Genomic DNA, 17,879 nt, shown 5'->3' with positions numbered 1-17,879 from the left:
GTCGTCGTCGTTGCATTGGAGGCTGGTAAGTGTGACAAGTAAAATATATACACGATGAGTAAAAATTGAACCTCTAAACAATAAAGCTACAAAAACATATACTTGACTTACATGTGAAGGGGCAGGCAGATCAAATGGAACTTCTTGCCGCGTCTGTGTTTGCAGGGCATTGGCTGACCGAACAGACAATGACAAGGAAGATTCATGGTGTGGTTGTTGTGATAAGTCGTGACAGATGCCACACTCCACAGCTTCACTGTCGGCAAGACAGTTCAAGGATGGGCGACCGTCGAGATATTGCTGTAACTTGAAACGAATGCATGTGTTGGACTATAAAAGATTGTATATTAGCAAACGCAAATAGATTAACCTCCCAACTGTATCTCCTTCTTTAAATTTTAGGTTTTACCTTTGCAAACGCAAGCATCTCTTCTGCGTCGCTGATGCTGGATTCGACTTCCTGGTTCTGTTTGTTTCTCTCAATGGTGCTCCGTTCTCTGTCTTCGACATAATACACCCGACACACTGAAGTTTGCCCGTCACGACCTGCGCGACCCGTTTGTTGAGCGTAATCCAACAAACTGTAAGGTAACCGCCAGTGGAACACCTTCCACACATCAGGAGCATCAATGCCAATACCGAACGCCGAGGTCGCGACCATAATGCCGCCGTCGGACATCCAGCCGTCTTGAGCCTCGTCTTTGGCTGTCTCTGGGAGCTGGCCATGGTAAAGTCGTGGAGCCAAGTCTTGATATCCACCATTCAAAACATCAAAGAGCGTTTCGGCATCCTGTACCGTCTTGCAGAAAACAATACTGCGTTCGTTGGGAAAGACAACACGCAAAGATTCTGCCAATGTGTTGAATGCGATATTGTTGGCGATGTTGCTGGGCAAGGGATGGATTTGGTACGACAGGTTTACCCACGATGTGGACTGTGCGCGAATTGTTGCAAAGTTACAGCCGTAAAAGATACGGGCTCGATCTTCCATGGACGGCGGCATGGTGGCTGTGAGAAGGAGAAGAGGGACAGGGATGGCGCATAGAACAGTGAGCTTGGCCATGGCGAAGCGGAAGGATAGCCATGTCATGCCCAGGTGGCACTCATCGACGACAAAACGGGAGATTCGGCTTTCATGCTCCAAGCAGAACTGGACAAAAGGGGCAGAGGCAACAGCTTCAACTGGTGCCAGCAGCACCTGTGCGTTGGGCATAGTAGGGGCGCCGGCTATATTGATTAATGTAAAGATAATGAGTTTAAACTGATAAATGGCATACTAATACAAAGCAATACTCTTTTTTTTTTCCATAAAGAAAAACACTTACATTGCCACAATGCGGTCCGTAAACCTGCTCGCACCAAGCGACGCTCGTAGTCCTTGACCAGTGCTACTAAGGGGACGATGACGACCGAAAGCTTGCCGTTTTCCAGGAAAGGGGGAACCGAGAAAAGCACGCTTTTGCCCATGCCGGTTGGCATGACAACTAGCAGGTCCAATTTTCGCTCTACAATCAAAGGTAGAGCAAGGCCCTGTTCAAGGGAACGAAAGTAGGCAGAGTCATTGCCGAGGAACCGACGCAAGCCACTGACATGCTCAGGAAGGACGGCTATAAAGATGAGAGAAGATAAGTAAAAAGCAGAGAAAAGGGCATAGGAGGATAAGAGAAAACGTACGCTTGTATTCAATGACTGGTGATATGTTCTTGGTTGTTTTTTCGTGTATGGCCACGACAAATCGTTCAGCTGCTTAGGCAAGCAAGCTGTTCACCATTCCAGGCAACGGTGAGAGAGGAGGAGCAAGGGCAAGAGATTGTTGCTGTTGTTGAGGTGGTTGTTGATGCGGTTGGTGCGATGGTTGTTGTTGAGGATGAGAGGGTATGGGTGCGGCAATATGGTCATCAATGCCTATATATTTGTCATTTGCATAATTAATCACGTAATCTATTATTTCTTTATGTGAACAGCGACGTTGATACATACCCAACAAGGCCTGCCACTCACGAGAACAGAGGTCAAACTCATGTATGGATTCCGACGACAAATACCGAAAATCATTTGTGGTGCGAGCATAAAACATGCCAGCAACCGAACTGCTGTGTGCTGCCTGCAAGTCATAAAATTCGGGATTGACATGGCGAATGCCACGAGTGACAGATCGCGCTTGGTCCTGTTGTTGATCGTCAACGCCGTCATTGTCGCCAGTGTCGGGTTCATTGTCGACTTCCTCTGTGCTTTGTAAGAAAGCACGGCCGCGTTGGAGGTGGTGGCGCATGAAGAACGTGGCAACTTGGCGGTATGCTTGGAGGCCAAGGCCAACACCGGCATACGTTCGCAGGTGCCTAATAGAAGAAAACAAGTAAGTATTTCTTGTAGATGTTGGGTTTTACTTTTTTATTTTTCTTGGTAACATATAAATAAGTTGAGATGACACATACTCATACAGTGATCGGCTCAAATCTCTGCTCGTGACAACGTTGCCGTTGGCGACGAAGAGAAAGTTCTGGTAGTTTGCAACGCCGGCATCAGCACTGTCACCACTATGCGTTTCCGAAAACGCTACCCTAGAAATAATTCGAAACAACAGTTCAGCAAATCATCGACCAGCAATAGCCAAAAGTTATCAAAGTAATGCATACCGTTCAAATGGGCGAACCAAGACAAGATAGTGCAGCAAAATATCACTCAATTCTCTTGTAAGAAAACGAGCAATGTACCGGTCGGCAGTTCCTCGAGAACGGCGCTTGTAGTAGTATTGGACAAGCATGATCTTGCCGCGGTACCAGTACATGCCACGCTTGGCTCCAAGGGCAGTACATCGGATGGTGGTGGCTGCGAGTTCCTCACCGCGTGCTGGCTGGCCACTGGTAATATGGACAAGGACCATAATCATCATGATTAATTTTCGCGCTTGGTTTAGCCACCGATAGAGGCTGTCGAGCTTCCAAACTAGAGTACTGTTGGGTGCGACATAGGAGATGAACTCGTCCGAATACTGGGTAGCCAAGTGGAACATTAAAGCAGTGAGGTAGGCAGGATCAGCAGTAGGGTTACCCGAGGCAGTGAAAAAATCAACAGATGGATCTTCACTAGCTTGTTGGTCGACGATGTTGCAACTGGTGGAGGTAAAAGGGACAGGCAAACGATATCCTCGCAACACGTGCTCCTCCAATTGCACACGACATTTAACGAGGAGATCCTAGGCAGCAATCTGGAGGCTGGACAGACTGACAATAGCTCGTGTTGGACGATACTGCATGGACAAGTAGTTGTCATCTTCAATGAAGATGGTGGGCTCGGGTGGATGGTCGCCTGTTGCCAGTGTTGCGGTTCTCATAGTTTCCTGAAACATATTCATGGCAGTGGGAACACCATCACGAAGCCAGAACATAATATCCCGTGCTTGCTCACTAATAAGAAAGAAGAAAGGTAGGTATTTCAATAAAAGTAGAATTGGCATGAAAAAAAAAGACAATAAAGAATAAGTGTCATGATAATTACCGGTCAATCGTACGCTGGGCGTCGTGGAATGCTGGATCTGTCAATCGTTCGTTGTCTGCATATATAGTTTGCACGTCCATTTTATTAATGAAATCGTATTATTTAATACGGACGTATTAATACGATCGTATTTTTATCTGTGTAATACGGACGTATTATCCTTTCAAAAAAATACGTCTATATTGTTCATTACTAGTGCACTATCTCAAGTTGAATACATAGTATCTATTCTCAGTACATATCATATTTAAGACAACGACATATAAAAAACAAGAGGTAATAGAAATACGACGCAGTAAAAGACGACGTGGTAGAAATACGACGTAGTAAAAGACGACGTAGTAAAAGACGACGTAGTAGAAATACGACGTAGTAAAAGACGACGTAGTAGAAATACGACGTAGTAAAAGACGACGTAGTAAAAGACGACGTAGTAAAAGACGGCGTGGTAGAAATACGATGTAGTAGAATACGACGTAATAGAGATGCGTCGTAGTTGAAGACGATGTAGTAGAACACTACGTGGTAGAAATACGGCATAGTCAAAGATGGTGTAGTAAGACACGATGTAATAAAAAATGCATGTTGCGACCACAAAGCAATATATAATGTAGCAAAAGTATGATGTAGCACAAATACAGCCTACTTCAAATGCAATATTATCAAAACATATCTTCTCACATCACACTGCTATGATAAGCGTATTCAATGCAATAATAGTTTTATCTCTAGCTGTACACTATGTAGATAAACGGCGCATAAGCACAATTCACAGTGGACTATGTATGATAGATGAATTCTATAAGAGGGTTATACACCTTGTACCAATAATATTAATATTATGCTGTCGTGAATGTAATGTATATATAACAGCATTTCTCCAGCGGATTTATCGCTAATCGTGCTCAATGAAACGACAGCATGTACATAACGATATAGAAGTATACTATAACATATTATATAAGTATACACTTTGAATTTGAAACAGTCAATGTGGTTAGTCCTTATTCACAGCTTATCCGTGCTCCTTGATCTAATTGACGACGTACACCACCGTTCATGATATTAAGTTTGAAAGCCATACACTGCATTCGTAATTGCTGCTATTGAAATACTGCGACTTAAGGGACAGACGTTTTTACCCATTTCATTGTGTCAATGTATACAGCATGCCAAGTGTAAGATCCCAATCGACCATTGCAGAATATCTAACTACAAACATAATTGTGATTGCAGGAATTGTAAAAGCGGTCAAAGTCCCAAGCACAACTAGTACCACGACACCTTCTATTAACAATAGATAAAGCAGAGTAGAACAATTTTTATATACCGTCAACATCACCAAACCAGCTCTTTCAGTACATAGCGTTACAAAAGGGTATTAGGCTCTCTCTCAATAAAACCTCCTTTCACATTTATCAATACACGGTTTCTTTATTGATCAGCGAGGATGAGAAATAAACGCATGTAATTATCATTCTAAGAGCATTCTTCTGTTTTTGACAATCTGCGTCCGTCATATAACGCCAATATCATTCAAATGAAAAAAATGGATGCACAGTAAAATAAACATTAGGAAAGTTAGAATAGCAATAATACATATTATGATAGCATTACAGAATTTTCATTCTCACTTTCGGTATTGCTGTTTGGATTAAGAGCCCCTTTCACGATCTTGCCATTTGCAATTGTCAAACTAGTTGAATAATGCTTGCGCTCACGGAGAAAAAATGCGAATGCTAAATCTATATATCCGTGTGTCAACTAGCAGTGACCGACAATACTTCCAGTACCTTTTTCCTCCTCTACCAACATCACTAGCAGTTAAAGTTCTGGCCAACGTAATCGTCATCGTCAATGCCTTGTTGGCCATTTCATTATTGTTCGATGCTCCTGAAAAAAAGAAATAACGCAGTAAGTTGCTTCGAGAGCAGTGCTTAACATATATCTTTATATGTTACATCTACGTATAAAACAAATTCTCAATTCTCCGTACTTCATATCTTTCATAGTAGCGCTCTGAATTCATTTTAATTTGCAATCTTGGATCATTTTGACGATGGCATCTACTGTAAATTGAGTATCATTGTTGTTGACGATGAACACTTCGTCAAAGAATAAAGATTCACTGTTGCAAATTGTAATAATTTTATTCAAAACACTGGCCCCCTCCCATAAAAAAAACGGTAGCATCTATCTATACTCAATTTTCAGTCCAACTTTCGTCATGGTTTTTTTGCATATAGTCATTTTGCAAACATCTCTTGTGAAATATGATACATACCTTTCAACCAATTCTTTTAATAGACCAGCTCAAACAAAACGGCAATCGCCTATATACTGTATAATAGTTATACCGCAGCAGTATGTTGAAGCATACCACCATATTAAATGCTATATATGTAGCAGAAAGAATCGATATAATGATGTCGTTATCGAAATAACTAATGTGAAGAATAATCAGTACCTCATGTTGATCGCTGTTATAAGATTCTACTATAGATGATATCATTCGGCTTTTTCCACATCAATATAAGGTTAAATGCATATATACAACTACATCATTACCGCTACAATCTTTGCATCTTTATACACAGAACAAGTTGATATGTAATTATTCAAAAAGTTGATAATTGCTTTTTACTCAACAGAGATATCCATATCCTTCATGAGATCAATGAAATGATGCAATTGATCTAATTGAATAATTAGTATCTTGTTGATGTTGTCTGAATCTGGTCTCGCCATCTTCATATGCACCTATCCGTATAAAGAACATAAAAGTACAAGCAAAAATAGCTCAGTACCAATTGCATAATTTTTCTGTACCAAGCAAACTACCGAATCGTGCACATGCTATGTTGTATGTGGCATTAGTAAGAAGCGCATAAAACAGTATCGTACGATGTAGTACTTCTATACTATAAACTTTATTATTGTAATTTGTAACGGTTATTACATATTCACTCTTATATGTGAGAATCGATATACATTACGATGGCGTAATTAGACCAATCTCTTTATCGTTGTTGTTGTTGTCTACGTCTAAACTTATTACAGTAACTTTATGACGTTGTTGTTTTCTTTGATGTGAATCCAGTCTACAATTACCACAATGTTTATATGACGTTGTTGATTTCACTGCTGATCATGATGCTTAGCTTCATCGATATTGCGATTCAAATCATTGTAAATGAGGAAGGAAACAAGAGCTTGATACTATATCTATCATATGATACTGCTGCTGACAGTCAACAAAAGTAAATATGATCACCATGATTATATTGCCTTACTTGTATACGTGCTTGGAAAAGGCATAATATATACCGCACAGTGGTCCTCATATCAGCTTATAAATCAGAATGACGCGTTGTTCAGAGAGGTACCCTATACTGCTGCTGCGTGATCCTTTACCCATGTAAAATAGGACATACATTTGCTCTAAAAAATGCAAGACCAACTCGATTTGTATACATTGATACAATAATTTGCGTTGTAAATTGCAGTATATGAGATTGAAAGCGATGAACTAAAAAAAGAAGGTCCAGCCGCAAAGTGGTCCAGGTGCTGTCGTTTATCTACGCGAGTTATGTTTTTTTTTACTTGGCGGCCCATTGCTGTATATTTTGCATTGTAAACGACGCCACCCTGAAAAGTGAAAGGCGCAAATCTTATGGGAAAATACCGAACTTGTGTTGTATAACAGTTGCTGCTATGTTGTCAATAATAAATAGTTTGTTGATCATGTCTGATATTAGCCGACCCTTTTTTCGCACAAACCCCTTTTTCACACAGACCCTTAATTCCCGTAAATTTGTCACAAGTTGTTGACCCCTTTTTTCAACTGGACCCTACTTTTTTTTCTGAACCCTACTTTTTTTTCTGAACCCTTTCTTGTAAAAACTTGTTACTAATCAATTCACAATTTACAAGCGTTCTTATTACTAATCGACCCTCTTTTGTGATCGACCCTTTTTTTCAAAAGCTCACTGCATCCATTTTCCCAAATAAACAAACTGCAGCTATGATACTATTGGTTTCATGGTATGTCGACTATATCTACTATTAGACTCATTAGGCGAACCTCTCTCATTTGTTTTTCATGCTGACCGAATTACAATTAATGGTTGATCATATCGATTACTATTCAACTTCTCATCACATATTCGCCTCTACCCTTATTTTCCTAAAAAAAGGAGAAATGATGTCATTAGATTACAGTTTATCGATAATAGCTATCGCTAATCCACTTTTGCTTCTAGCTGATCCTCTATTTCCAATCGTCCCGTTGCTTTGTAATCGCCGCTTTCTTGATAAGCTGTTGTATGGAACTGTCATAGTGGATAGAGACTTCTACTCATTGTTGTAAAAAGAAAAAAAAAGTATAAAAGGCCGCGGTCATGAAGCCATATTTTACTAATCATACTCCATTACATTTTATCATCGCTTATCTGCTTCGCTTTATAACATCCTTATTCTTTACAATGTCCAACTCGCCCATCTCACCTGTTGATATGCGTACATTTGAATGTAGCCATGCTGGATGTGGTGCTCTGTTTCCTAGCGAATACGATCGTGAACGTCATGTTCGTATCGCCCATCAGAAGAATGCAACTGTCACGTATCCCGATGGTAAGTCTTTTTCGTTTTTTTTTGTGTCATGCTATATATTGTTGTTTCCTTCCTTGTTTAAAAGTGAACAGTAAGCTAATATTGCTCTACTAATAATTTCAAATGCTTGGCTTTGTTGTGTTTTATAGGTGAGAAAATTGTGATTGAACGGGGCGCTGACGACCTTTTTCATTGTATACACTGTACCGCTACATATACAGCAGCATCTATAAGCAACTTGCACCGGCACACGAAGGAATGCTATGGCGCGGACGACACAACGGTCGTGATGAATGCTGACACGTGTGGTAACGACGATTGTGCTGACGTCTCAGACGAGTTAGCACCAGTTATGCAACAAGTAATCATGAATGTTGGATCTTCGATTGCTCCACCGACTGCAGATGAAGGAAGGCCCATCACCAGCGACAACCGCCTTCTAAGCTGGTTTTATTCTCATCTCAAGTGGAATCATTATGTCGCCGATTGGTGCTTTACTGGTAATGATGAAAAACCGTTTGCTTCAATTAGTCATGATATTGCGCTTTTGAATAATGAATTCTATACTAAAAGCTCTGATATAATTTGTTTCTCTCATAGGTGCGACTATGCAAGACCTGGTCGACCTTATGAAACCAGTTGATACAGGCGACGCTATACTGCAATACGTTATAAAGGCCGTGCGATTGTATTTTGACTGTATGCACAATAATATTGATTCGATGGACTACTTTGTCCGGCGCTTACTGATGCATGACGTGTATGTATACTGTAATTTCTTTTCTCATTTGATATTGTTATTTTGTATTCTTCTTGTCTGAATGACTAACATCGCCTCTTCGTCCAATATATGCTCACAAGTGCGCAGGAACGAGTGCCCAAGGTTGGTTTCCAGAAACTAGGAGGCGATGGTAGCGTCCACAAGTATGCTACTACTGGTGTACATTTCATATTGTTCTTGATCCGATCCAGGTATAACAAGTCATTGTATTTGCTGTCTCCGCCTATCGCAATAACCAGTCTTGTTGAATCTCTTGTCCTTGTTGCCACCGCTGAAACGAAAAGACCAGATGTGGAACGGCAGTATACAAGTGCACGACGGTTAATTCACAAAATGATGTTGATCGCGCTCATGGAAAAAAAGCTGCTGAACACCCCTCCCTCTGGCTACGTGCTCATACGGTTCCTCATAATCAACTCATTGGATTACACTGGCAAGTTTGTTCCTACCCGTGATATAACCCCGGTCATCGCAAAATTGAAGTATTGGTTACGACTCGTGGTCTTATGTGACATCATGCAGCCGTCCGAAGTCGATCATGCTTTAGAGAAGTAAGTATCCATGTCTATATACATTTTTTTATCATGAACAAATATTCCATGACGTTTACAGTAACTTAACTATTGTTTTTCTGAAGACTCGAACAAACGTATGCTCCTTTCCTCATGGATGCCCATGCAACTCCATTTGGTGCACTTGTTGAAATAAGCCGTCTTGCATCGACATCAGTGGCAAATGATTCCCGCTTGCCTTACATATTCTGGTCCGCAAAAGGAAACTTTACCGAGTGACTTTGGCTGACTCGTGTGAAACTGTCAAGCTCCATCATATATCACATCTTGCTAGTAGCATTATGAGAAAATTGAAAACGAAATAGCCATGCTGACACACGGTATCAGTCTCGATGTGATATTGGGCATCAGTAACAACTCCTACCTTGCTCTGTATGATGAGCCGAACAATACCACAATCGGGTATTCATTCGTGTACGACGAGCGCAACGACCTGCACAGCCATTATCAGTATGTATTGCGTAAAATATTGAACGATCCCAAATTACACGAAACATACATCGACGGTATCGATGGTGTCGACGTTGACTGGAACAGAGCTGCTATTACAACATACATCAAGAGGGTTGAGCATTTGCAAATGCTTCTTTTCGTCGCGATGCATATGACATACGGGCAGACAGCGCGATGTTCAGAGATCGCTACGCTACTGACAAGAAACACGCACGACGCCGACCGCCATTTATATTGGTCAAATGCATACCAGTCTATCATGATCGTCACTCATTATCAAAAGACTCGCGAACTAAAAGGTCTTGATCAAATCGTTGCCAGGTCTTACCTCCTATCTTATCGCGCGCATTTGTCAAGTACTTGGTTTTTGTGAAACCTATCGAAAGGTCAGTAGTCATCATGTTTATCATATACCATACATCAAATATCAAAATATACATTGGCGAACCTTTACTCATTCCTCAACTTTTTGTAATAGTATGTTTGTTGGACACGTCCATACGTCTCCCGATGGAATCATATCCTTTGTTACCAGCTCTACTCTTGTAATACGCCATGGAGAACCGGTGTCACCTGATGTCTTACGAGGTACCTTTTCAAGAATATGGAATACGGAGTTAGGTTACCGCGTTACATGGCAACAGTACCGGCATATATCCATCGCCTTCGCAAGACAACATATCATGAAATTACCGACTATAGACAGTACTCTGGCTGACCTTCAAGCTGGTCATAGCAGCGAAGTTGCTGGTCGGTTTTACTCGCGTTCCGATCAGGACCCACGACATCTTGATGCAACAACTGCCTTCGAATATTATCATTTGTCTGCAAAGTGGCAGGATTTGCTGGGTATGTTTGCTTTTGGTGTCATTTTTTGCTTCATTTTTATCGCACATATGTGTTATCCTCATATCGAAATTTTATACTTATATTTACATATCCGTTTTACATATTTTATAGGTGTCGGACCAGGCATTTATGATTTCTCTGCAGTGACGGAAGCAATGCGAACAGCCGCCTCAAAACAAGATCTAGCTGTGGCTGCATATCATCGAGAGAACCAGGCTATCCGTGAACGAGTCGCATTGTTGCAGTTTGAACAGTAATTAACAATTGAGAATACAGTACGACGCTTGGTGAATACGCCGCCAGCACCGGATCTGTCTCCGGATTGTACAGACGTGGTTGACAATAGTATGTATAATATATTCTTTCTTAATGTTATCATATATGTATATACGTGTATGTGTGTAAAAGATGTTGTTTTGTATGAGAACTGTTATATTTATGCATGCTTTTCTTTTTGCATAGACATCGGTCTACAGGCTTTGGAAGCGTTACGGCTGTCATTGAATGCGCCTATGGCATCGTTCAAGTCTTCGGCACAAGCAGTCGCAATTCAACATGCTTTACTGGGACAGAATGATCTTTTGGTTGTGCTTCCGACCGGTGGTGGAAAAACATCGGTATACCTTGCGCCGCTAATGAAGGAAAATCAAACGACGGTTCTTGTTCTGCCTCTCGTTGCCCTTGCAGCAGACGTCATCAAACGCGTCAAAGACCTGAATGTCTCATGTGGCGAGTACACAAACAGCATGTCAGCAGTACAACAGCTACCGAGGCTTCTATTGGTTTCCGTCGAACAGGCTGCGACTAGTCGTTTTGCTGCTTTTCTTCGACTTGCGCATAGCAGTGGAAAGATTTCCCGGGTCGTTTTGGACGAAGCTCATCTTGCTGTTCAGTCTGCCGATTACCGCCAATCAATGCATCAACTATTATGGTTGCGTACTGTGCAAGTACCTTTGATTTGCTTGACTGCCACCTTGCCTGTTAGTATGGAGAAAGAGTTATCCATTTGCCTTGGTACCAGCTTCAATGTAATCCGAGCATGCACTGTGCGCGAGAACCTCAAGTACATAATCGAAGACGCAGGGAATGACAAGCGCAAGGCTACATTGAAATGGATGACAGAAACATTGAATGCACCAAACGACTCATGCATAGTCTATTGTACCAGCCGCGAATCTGTTGAGCAATGGACTTTAATGTTACGCAAACACCTTTCGCCGTATCTCGGTAACAATGTTCAGGCATTCCATGGTGGCCACAGCAAAGAAGACAAGATCCGTATCACTCAAGATTTTCTCAATGGCAATACATCAATTGTTGTTGCAACAAACGCGTTTGGCACTGGCGTTGATCATCCGTCAATCCGTCTTGTTGTACATGTATCCGGATCGGCCTCAGTCTTAGATTATGCCCAAGAAACAGGACGTGCCGGACGTGATGGAAGAGTCGCTTTTTGTGTCCTGTTGGCAAGTAAGATGTCCAATCACAGTGACCCTAATAACGACGACGAAAGCACTTGGGCAGGTTTCCGACGGAAGATAAACAACAGTGTATGTATACGCAAGACAATCCAATCCGAGTTAGATCCTTACTCGTATACCTGCTTTGGATATCCAAACGCGCAGACATGTTCGATTTGCCATACCCCAAAAGGTCAGTATATTGTATATCTTTTTGCTACCCCTTTCTACTTTCTCTATTATAAACCTATGTCGGACACATTTAAGCAGGGAAAAGTGAAATGACAGTGACCAAACAGTGACCAAAACTTTATTTGGTCAATGACTAGATTTTTAAATCTATGTCGGACACGTTTAAGCAGGGGAAAGCAAAATGACAATGACAAACTCTTTTTGGAAGAGGACGAAAAGGGAACCGCGGTGACGAAAAGGGAACATAGTAACGGAAAAGGAATGGGTGGGAGAATGACAAGATTGAACAAAAAGGGAACGCGGAAACGAAAAGGGAACCATGGTTACGAAAAGAAAAACGTAGAAACGAAAAGGGAACTGGGGGGAATGACAAATAGTGAACGAAAAGGGAATGGGGGGGGGAAATGACAAGCAGTGAACGAAAACGGAATGGGTGGGAAAATGACAAGACTGAACAAAAAGGGAACGCGGAAACGAAAAGGGAACCATGGTTACGAAAAGAAAAACGTAGAAACGAAAAGGGAACGGGGGGAAATGACAAACAGTGAACGAAAAGGGAATGGGGGGGGGAAATGACAAGCAGTGAACGAAAACGGAATGGGTGGGAAAATGACAAGACTGAACAAAAAGGGAACGCGGAAACGAAAAGGGAACGCGGAAACGAAAAGGGAACGCGGAAACGAAAAGGGAACGCGGAAACGAAAAGGGAACCATGGTAACGAAAAGGGAACCATGGTAACGAAAAGGGAATGGGTGGGAAAATGACAAGAGTGAACGAAAAGGGAAGAACGTAGCACACGTAAAAAAGAAAGAATAAGTCGAGCGGAGTGACAGCATGAAAACGAAAAGGGAAGCGTAAACAAGAAGAAGCGAAAAGTAAAAGGAGGAGTAATGGAAAAGGAAGGGCGTAGCAAAAGCAGTAAAGTAAAGAAAGGAAGCATGGGAAAAGGGTTGAAAGGGGTAAAGCCGCGGTTGTCATGGTTACCACTACCACCACTGCATGTATGGGAAAGCATCTTCTTCCGATGGGCTCGGGGCCCCAGAACGGTATATATACCTGAAGCAAGGGGTACGCTGCTGTTTCGCTTTCTTTTTTTTTCTTTTCTTCCCTCTTCTTCCTGCTTTACTTTTTACTTTGCCTTTTTTTTTTACCAAAGTTCTTTTGCTACTCACTATTACTCAACATTGCTTCATCTTTCAACGACCTTCATGCCATCTGGTCACGCTTGCTGCATCTCACTTTACGCCACTCGAACATTACGCGTCTTTGTCATCTTTACTTGCTATGGCTGCTCTGTCCTTGCCTTCAACAGAACGTTTTTTTCTCCTGTCACTATCGTCAATCGTGCTGGCTGCCATCTATGGTGACGTTATTCTGCTCTTGTATAATAGAATCCAGCAATGCCGGCGCCCATGTTGCTCTGTTACCTGCAATCCGTACTCTGGTTTTTTTGGCTGTCGTATACGTTGACTTGCTCCATCTCGCAATTCTCTTGCCACCGAAGATCGGGGACGTGTTGGATATTCTACTCATTGTGCAGACGAACTCTTTTCCGTGGGTGTCTTGAACTCTGCTTGACGTATTGTGGCTCTTCTTGGCGTGCTTGTTTCCAAGGCTCCTTTGCTTGATGGACTTGGTTTTGGTTTTCTTGTGCTTACCAAAGATGCTACGCATGGATGCTGCTCTGCCGCTTCAAACGGACGACCTGTTCTCATAGCGTTCCTGTGTATGCTTAAGCTGTATGCCTTCATCGCCGTTTTGGATTTATCAAGATCAAGGCTGAGACTGTGTTGTTGCTGTGGCTCTCCATGGATGAACTTTGCTTTTGTTCGGACACATGCGTTTGCCGAAGTTATGATCCACATGGTAAGTTTTTCTAATTCAAGATCTTCCTTTATATTAGCTGGTTAGCACTTGTGGATTGTTTTATTAAATAGTACGAATGATTGATAGGATGAACAAGTGCATGTACACGCGCGATCATTGACGGCGGCCATTGTGGGTATTGGTGACGGTGGCAGAGGAATTTGGATGGGCGATTATTTTGTTTGTTTATGGAACAGGTGCAAGACCGTTGATCGTGTAGCCATATCAATATGCTGTTGGTGTGATAAGGTACTTTACTTTTTGGTGTATGTGTATTGCTGGATCAGCTTGAGCCATATTCTAACTTGCGGCGGTGGTTTGTAATGTAGATACTACGTTTTTGTATCATTGTTATGTGTGAGGATCCAGGTAAGTGGTCAAGAGTGATTGCTGGGCAGGATGTGTTGTGCTTAGTTAATTGTGATGGGCATGCTGATGGTAGATGAGTGATGGGGGTATATAATTCGAGTGCCGGTCTTGGTGTGCTGAAGGCAACAGTGTTGGACTAGAAGAATAGAATTTTGAATAAAGACGATCAATTTTGAAAAGAAAGCATAATGTTTTGAGCGGGTTAGAAGATGTGCTGTGAACAGCAGTTCTTTTGTCGGATTGCTGATACGACGGATTGTGTGAGGGCACCAGTAAAAGAAATAAAAACAGAAGGATCTCTTTTTTATAACTTGGCTTGATTATCAGCGTATACATATGAATATGACGGTGAACCATGATCATGCTGTCTTTGAGTGACTGTGCTGCTGAAAAAGAACAGCACAGCTCTAAAAATCATGAATATCACGAACGCTCCCAGCCATCGATCGTACAAGCATCTCTGACAACTCAGCATACACTTTTACTGATATCACTGACACCATGTGCTTCTCACGAATGTTTGCATACAACAATTTCTCTGGATGACGATTAGCAGATCTTCACGCCTGCAACGATGTAATATATACAGAGTGTTGGCCACGCGTGTTTATCATATCAAAATGAGAAAACTAAGGCGGCAGTGGTACCCACAGCACTCGAACACATATAAAACTTTGACGCACGAATATACAACACACGTTTTACACAACTCCTCAGTGGTCATTCCAATTGCTGGTCAAAACCGGCGTTTTCTGATATTAACAACGCCATTGCACGTACATACGAACTCGTATGAATATGTTCTATGCCAGCCGGTGTTTTTTCTTGTAAAGAAAAGGAGAGGTACACAGCAATTCAAACAAAGACGGTATCCAGTACTAATTTTTTGATTATATTGTTGGTGCAACTTGTATAAACATACAAACAAAGATCCCATCACACCGAACAGCAACAGCACCGATCACTTTGGAATCTATGTCTCACGACCAAAAAAAAATAGGCAATCCATCGTCCTGCTCATATCATCTTTGCACAGATCCAGGCTTAGATCCAGCAGACTATTCAAGCTTAGACAAAAAATAATCGGTATGTGATCTTTACAATTTCTGCTGACGCTATAGTGCTATAGTGATGAAGGAAACGCTATGGAAATAAAAAGACCGGTCTGTGGATTTTTTGTGTAAGAGACACTGGATTGCCCAGTTGAAGAATTAAACCTGCAAACTAAAAAGAGAACATCAGCATCAATACGTCGTCGTTGAAGCTTGTTATTGTGGAGCTGAATTTTGTGAAAACAAGGAACAGAAGCATTTCCGCAGGTATGCAGGTTCCATGCTTACACGGACACAGATGCAAATGCTGTTGTTCACGCGATCCGCCTAATCTTACTGCATTGGCCAGATGGCCAGCAGCTATGTTACCCATGAACATAGGACATTGTGGGGCATTAAGACACTCAATAGGCTGAAAAGAAGGGTATTAAGCGCAACGGGTTTAGGGGCCTGGCAGCGAACGCCAGTGAGCGAGCAGGTTTAGTCGAACGCGCAAGTCCTGGTCCGGGTTTACTAAGGTTCCGGATTTAGAGTTTCCAATTGATGAGCTTGGATGTATATGGGACTCTCTTCTTCTTCTCCACCACCTCTTATTTTGAATTGTTTTATTTGTTGGCTATTTTATATACTTCTTGGATGCTGTATGTATGTGTACGTGTATTTGATAAGTAATAGTAAAGGTCATGATCCCGAGTGGACCTGATAACCAATGATGGTTCTTGCCGCTCTAGTAATTATTTGAGTCGCGACTCAAACTTTCTAAGCAGTGTCTGATGGACACCTTTTAGCAAGGAAAAGTGAATTAACAGTGACCAAAGCGCTTTGGATACCAAAATTTCTAAAAAGGGACTATTAAAGAAGTGTTAATGACAAGCACAGACGAAAAAACGAGCGATGGCAAGGTAAAGGCAGAAGGTGCGTGCGAAAACGACAAGGCAAGGCGAAAAGGGGATATCATCTGCAGCCAATAAGCACACCCCCTTTTTTCCGAAGGTACAGCACTCCCCAAAAAAAAATTTTTTTCTAAACGAAAGGTCTCTTCTGCATCTCTTTCGCTCTTTCACTTTTTATTACTTCTTTTTGCTCTACTTGTTTTTTATTACGTTCTGCTCGCCGCCATTCCAACACTGGAACTGCTCCATGCCATCTTGCACATGCTCCATCAGAATCCAGCTTTGCTGCATCTCACGTTTCTTTTGAACAGCACTCGAACGACACTCGTCGTATACGCTTTCTTTATTCTCAACACTCGAATATTACGCATCTCGCACTTTTTTTTCAACACCTCTGAATGGCCCTCAAATGAATTGCATCTCTGACAATGGCCTGGTCTCTGTCCTTCATTTTGCTATGATGTTATGATCCCAGGATCAAGCTCTTTATTTCTGTGTTGATAACGTCAACTCTGTCCGGCGTCGTTTTCTTCTTTGCTTGGCCCTCATCAGGTACTTGAACATTTTCTACAAAATTCAGCACTGGAATGGCTATTGTATTTTACGTATATGATACTAAAGAGCACATAGTCTTTGTCTCAGTGGATTCTTTGTTCCTACTGTGGATGGACTCGACCACTTTTTTATTGTGTTTTCCTTTGTAGTAACAACTGCCGCAGCATTGTTATTGACGAGAGCAGCAACATACATCAGCAGCAACAGCAGCACTCTAGCAACAAACTTTACAACAAACGGACGCAACATCTCTGCCATTACAACTAATTGGAATAATGAAATTGCCAGTTGAATGACCTGCGAGTATCTCAGCGTGACAACAACACAAGCACAGTAAAACTTGCAGCAGTCCGCGAAGTTAAGGCCGGTTTTCTTCTTTTGACCGTAAGTGTCTATTCTTTTTAATTAGGCAAACTGGCAAAAAAAAGCAGCTATTCGCACACGGCTATATATCACCATTGAGTACTCCAATTAACGTTCCGTTTACTGTGACAGAAAAAAAATAAGGACGGGCTGACAAACGCGACGATACGGGTCCGGTGTCTCTAGCAACTCTTATCCACGAGCACGAGCAGCAATGGTACACGGATATTATATAGTGGATCATCTATATACGCCAAATTCAGCTAAAAAGTTGCTATTCACACACGACGATATCTCACCATCGAATAATATATTTAACCATTGGTTTACAGCGGCTGGATAAGGACGTGCGGACAAAGGCGAC

At 41.8% G+C, this 17,879-nt stretch overlaps 7 protein-coding genes across 7 annotated transcripts; 4 read left to right on the top strand and 3 right to left on the bottom strand.

Moving 5' to 3' along the window:
* Positions 1-1,588: 1,588 nt before the first annotated feature.
* On the bottom strand, positions 1,589-2,529 carry BDB00DRAFT_112883 (uncharacterized protein). Its single transcript, XM_053116103.1, has 4 exons — positions 2,436-2,529; positions 1,981-2,339; positions 1,675-1,905; positions 1,589-1,607 (listed from the first exon to the last, which is right to left on the bottom strand). The coding sequence occupies exons 1-3, from the start codon at positions 2,437-2,439 to the stop codon at positions 1,765-1,767; spliced, it is 504 nt and encodes a 167-aa protein (XP_052973794.1). The 5' UTR covers positions 2,440-2,529; the 3' UTR covers positions 1,589-1,607; positions 1,675-1,764.
* Positions 2,530-7,982: 5,453 nt separating this feature from the next.
* BDB00DRAFT_792600 (uncharacterized protein) lies at positions 7,983-11,341 on the top strand (the record flags this gene model as incomplete). Its single annotated transcript, XM_053121135.1, has 8 exons — positions 7,983-8,130; positions 8,331-8,609; positions 8,710-8,869; positions 8,971-9,441; positions 9,790-9,968; positions 10,618-10,764; positions 10,876-11,017; positions 11,227-11,341. The coding sequence occupies 8 exons, from the start codon at positions 7,983-7,985 to the stop codon at positions 11,339-11,341; spliced, it is 1,641 nt and encodes a 546-aa protein (XP_052973793.1).
* A 619-nt stretch (positions 11,342-11,960) lies between these two features.
* On the top strand, positions 11,961-12,509 carry BDB00DRAFT_774273 (P-loop containing nucleoside triphosphate hydrolase protein; the record flags this gene model as incomplete). Its single annotated transcript, XM_053120146.1, has 1 exon — positions 11,961-12,509. The coding sequence occupies one exon, from the start codon at positions 11,961-11,963 to the stop codon at positions 12,507-12,509; it is 549 nt and encodes a 182-aa protein (XP_052973792.1).
* A 49-nt stretch (positions 12,510-12,558) lies between these two features.
* On the bottom strand, positions 12,559-13,603 carry BDB00DRAFT_853471 (uncharacterized protein; the record flags this gene model as incomplete). The annotated part of the gene is given in 4 exon segments (XM_053125635.1): positions 12,559-12,804; positions 13,163-13,265; positions 13,303-13,503; positions 13,521-13,603. Coding segments are annotated over 3 exon segments (423 nt in total), but the record flags the coding sequence as incomplete, so codon positions are not given.
* A 215-nt stretch (positions 13,604-13,818) lies between these two features.
* Positions 13,819-14,111, top strand: BDB00DRAFT_853466 (uncharacterized protein). Its single transcript, XM_053125634.1, has one exon. The coding sequence runs from the start codon at positions 13,830-13,832 to the stop codon at positions 14,043-14,045; it is 216 nt and encodes a 71-aa protein (XP_052973790.1). The 5' UTR covers positions 13,819-13,829; the 3' UTR covers positions 14,046-14,111.
* On the top strand, positions 14,066-14,792 carry BDB00DRAFT_112849 (uncharacterized protein). The gene is made up of 3 exons (XM_053116102.1): positions 14,066-14,283; positions 14,371-14,532; positions 14,613-14,792. The coding sequence occupies exons 1-3, from the start codon at positions 14,146-14,148 to the stop codon at positions 14,727-14,729; spliced, it is 417 nt and encodes a 138-aa protein (XP_052973789.1). The 5' UTR covers positions 14,066-14,145; the 3' UTR covers positions 14,730-14,792.
* A 1,984-nt stretch (positions 14,793-16,776) lies between these two features.
* On the bottom strand, positions 16,777-17,486 carry BDB00DRAFT_853457 (uncharacterized protein). The gene is made up of 3 exons (XM_053125633.1): positions 17,346-17,486; positions 17,224-17,307; positions 16,777-17,109 (listed from the first exon to the last, which is right to left on the bottom strand). The coding sequence occupies exons 1-3, from the start codon at positions 17,408-17,410 to the stop codon at positions 17,061-17,063; spliced, it is 198 nt and encodes a 65-aa protein (XP_052973788.1). The 5' UTR covers positions 17,411-17,486; the 3' UTR covers positions 16,777-17,060.
* Between the last annotated feature and the right edge of the window lie 393 nt (positions 17,487-17,879).

The sequence above is a fragment of the Zychaea mexicana genome, assembly GCF_025766255.1.
Source record: "Zychaea mexicana strain RSA 1403 chromosome Unknown BDB00scaffold_136, whole genome shotgun sequence".
In the NCBI taxonomy this organism is placed as follows: Eukaryota; Fungi; Mucoromycota; class Mucoromycetes; order Mucorales; family Lichtheimiaceae; genus Zychaea; species Zychaea mexicana.
The sequence above is the reverse complement of the archived record's forward strand: the minus strand, read 5'-3'. Positions and strand labels throughout refer to the sequence as shown.